Source organism: Egretta garzetta, unplaced genomic scaffold, assembly GCF_000687185.1.
Source record: "Egretta garzetta isolate BGI_Z169 unplaced genomic scaffold, ASM68718v1 scaffold397, whole genome shotgun sequence".
NCBI lineage: Eukaryota > Metazoa > Chordata > Aves > Pelecaniformes > Ardeidae > Egretta > Egretta garzetta.
In genome coordinates, this window is record NW_009260493.1 from 8,653,595 (window position 1) to 8,656,499 (window position 2,905).

The 2,905-nt window shown below is 43.2% G+C and overlaps 1 protein-coding gene across 1 annotated transcript; it reads left to right on the forward strand.

The window, feature by feature from the left end:
• Positions 1 to 1,616: 1,616 nt before the first annotated feature.
• Positions 1,617 to 2,603, forward strand: TAAR5 (trace amine associated receptor 5). Its single transcript, XM_009644275.1, is given in 3 exon segments — positions 1,617 to 1,681; positions 1,683 to 2,431; positions 2,434 to 2,603. Coding segments are annotated over 3 exon segments (984 nt in total).
• The last annotated feature ends 302 nt before the right edge of the window (positions 2,604 to 2,905 follow it).

Consider the following 2,905-nt stretch of genomic DNA (forward strand, 5'->3'; position numbering starts at 1 on the left):
GGCTGGGCTAGAGTTAATTTTCTCTCTTGTAGCTGGCATAATGCTGCGGTTTGGATTTAGTATGAGAAGAATGTTGATAACACCCTGATGTTTTAGTTGTTGCTGAGTAGTGCTTACACCAGTCAAGGACTTTCCAGCTTCCCCTGCTCTGCACAAGAAGCTGGGAGGGGTCACAGCCAGGACAGCTGACCCCAACTGGCCAAAGGGCGATTCCAGACCATAGGACATCATGCTCAGCATATAAACCGGGGGAAAGCTGGCTGGGGGGCTGCAGCTCGAGGACTGGCTGGGCATCAGTTGGCAGGTGGTAAGCAACTGCATCGTGCATTACTTGCTTTGTATATTCTTTTATCATTACTATTATTATTATTATTATTATTACTATTTATATAATTTTATTTCAATTATTAAACTGTTCTTCTCTCAACCCACAAGGGGTTTTTTCACTTTTACCCTTCTGATTCTCTGGTGGGATGGGGGAGTGAGCAAGCGGCTGTGTGGTGCTCAGTTGCCGGCTGGGATTAAACCACAACATCTAAGAAAAGAGATATTTTACCATAAGTGGATATACAATTGAGAGAGATTTTCTATTATGTTTTGTTGCTGCTGGGAAGGATGGGAAATGTGGGAGTAATTTCCAGCTATTATACCAGTCATTTCAAGAACAAAAACACATATGGAAAAATGTCATATATTTAACTGTAGTTGTCTTACTGTTAAAAATCATACCATTCAGTTATCTGATTTATTAAAAAGACTACTGGAATAATCCCTTGTAATCCACTCATATCTTATATTTCTCACAGTTCAAATTAAAAATTAAATCACTTAAAACTTAAATAGCAATTTCATAAGTAAAAAGCAGGGGCAATCTTTAGGGCATATAACAATATCTCTGTTTGCCTTGCTGAATATTTATGTCGTCAACACAGTGGATACCCGCATATACCCCCACAACCAGAACACTATAAAACAAGCAACTTGCCCTGAGGGGTTTTCCTTTGCAATCAGATATTACTTGTTTTAGAATAATCACTTTACAGCTTCTACTTAATAAAAAGAATGATAACTAAATTGGAACTCCATTTCCAGGGAAATTCACAAGAACCAGTGTCCCATTATACTAGCATCAGCTTTCAAATCCCTCAAGGAACTTTGGCTTGCAATGCCAGTTACTCAGCACCGGTTTTCCTTCTAAGGCAGACCTTCTCCTTACTGACTGCTTGCCCACACACCTCTGGATTTGCTGCATTGCCTGCACTGCTCATGGTATTGGCTGAAAGAAAACCAAAATATAATCTAAAAAATGGTGCCACAAAAATCAAATACCCTGATCTGTAGCTGCTTTATTTCAATAGAGAGGCATAAAACAGGTAAGTGAGGCTTATTTTTTTGCTTGAAATATGGAAACTGTCCGATGGCTTTAATAAAAGTATTTGATTAAAAGACATCTCTACTGCTAACCTGCCTTTTTATTACCTTTTTTTCAGGTTAGTAATTTGGCACCTCTGCTGGAAGGTAAATCCTTTTCCAGGCTTGTGGCAGAGCCAGGCAGGCAGCAGGACCTGGGCAGGCTGGGCATGAGACCAGCCCAGGGCCCCTGTGCTGAGGAGGGGATGCTCGTCACCTTGTGCTACCAGCTGAATGGCGCCTGCTACAGGACCTTACATGCCTTTGGGGTCCATTTATCTGGCCTGTGCCTTGGGCACGCTGATCACGGTGCTGGAGAACCTGCTCGTCATTGTTGTTGTTTCCCATTTTAAAGCCCTGCACACCCCCACCAACTTCCTGCTCCTCTCCCTCGCCCTTGCTGACCTCCCCCTGGGGCTGACTGTGCTGCCCTTCAGCACCATCCAGTCCGTAGACAGTTGCTGGTATTTTGGAGATGACTTCTGTAGGCTGCACACCTTTCTGGACATGCTCTTTTGCTTGACCTCCATATTTCACCTGTGTTTCATTTCTATTGATCGGCGCTGTGCCATCTGCGACCCTTTGCTCTACCCCACCAAGTTCACCGTAAGAGTGGCTTGCATTTACATTGGGGTAGGGTGGGCAGTGCCTATGGCTTATACCTCTCTCTTCCTCTACACTGAAGTGACTGAAGAAGGACTGGGCCATTTCTTGCGAGCAGTGCCCTGTGTTGGTACCTGTCAGCTGCTGTTCAACAAGCTCTGGGGGTGGTTGAACTTCCCAGTATTTTTGTTCCCTTGCGTCGTAATGATAGTTTTGTATGTGAAAATATTTACTGTGGCTAGCAAGCAAGCCAGGCTGATAAACAACGTGAGTGGGAGTATCGGGTCTCAGCTACACATAGGAGCATCCAAGAGTGAAAGGAAAGCAGCAAAGACTCTTGGGGTAGCTGTAGGAGTCTACCTCCTGTGCTGGTTGCCCTTTACTATTGGCACCATGGTAGACAGTCTTCTGGATTTCATTACCCCCCGTTTCTGTTTGACATCCTAATTTGGTTTTCTTACTTCAATTCTGCCAGCAATCCCTTGATCTATGTATTTTCCTACCATTGGTTCCGGAAAGCTGTGAAACTAGTCTTAACTCGTGGGTTCTTTTGTTCCAGGACATCTACAGTGGATTTGCACCAAGAATGACTAGAGCCTTCATGTGCAATGTAGAAAATATTGTAGGCTATATCATAGCATTTCTTATTATTATTCCTCAATGTCCACCTAGCTAGTATTTCTCTTCTTATTTTCTTTTTTTTTTTTAAAATGGATGACTTGGGTAGATCCCCAGTTTAAATAGACATGCCATTCTGTGACTCCACTGTGAACGTCCACAACATTTGTCCCAGCACATGCACCTTACTAAAGTCTTGCATTTGTTATGTGATGCCAACAAGCATTTGAAAATTGGCCCTAATTAGCTCCAAAGAGGCCCCTGTCCATGCTAT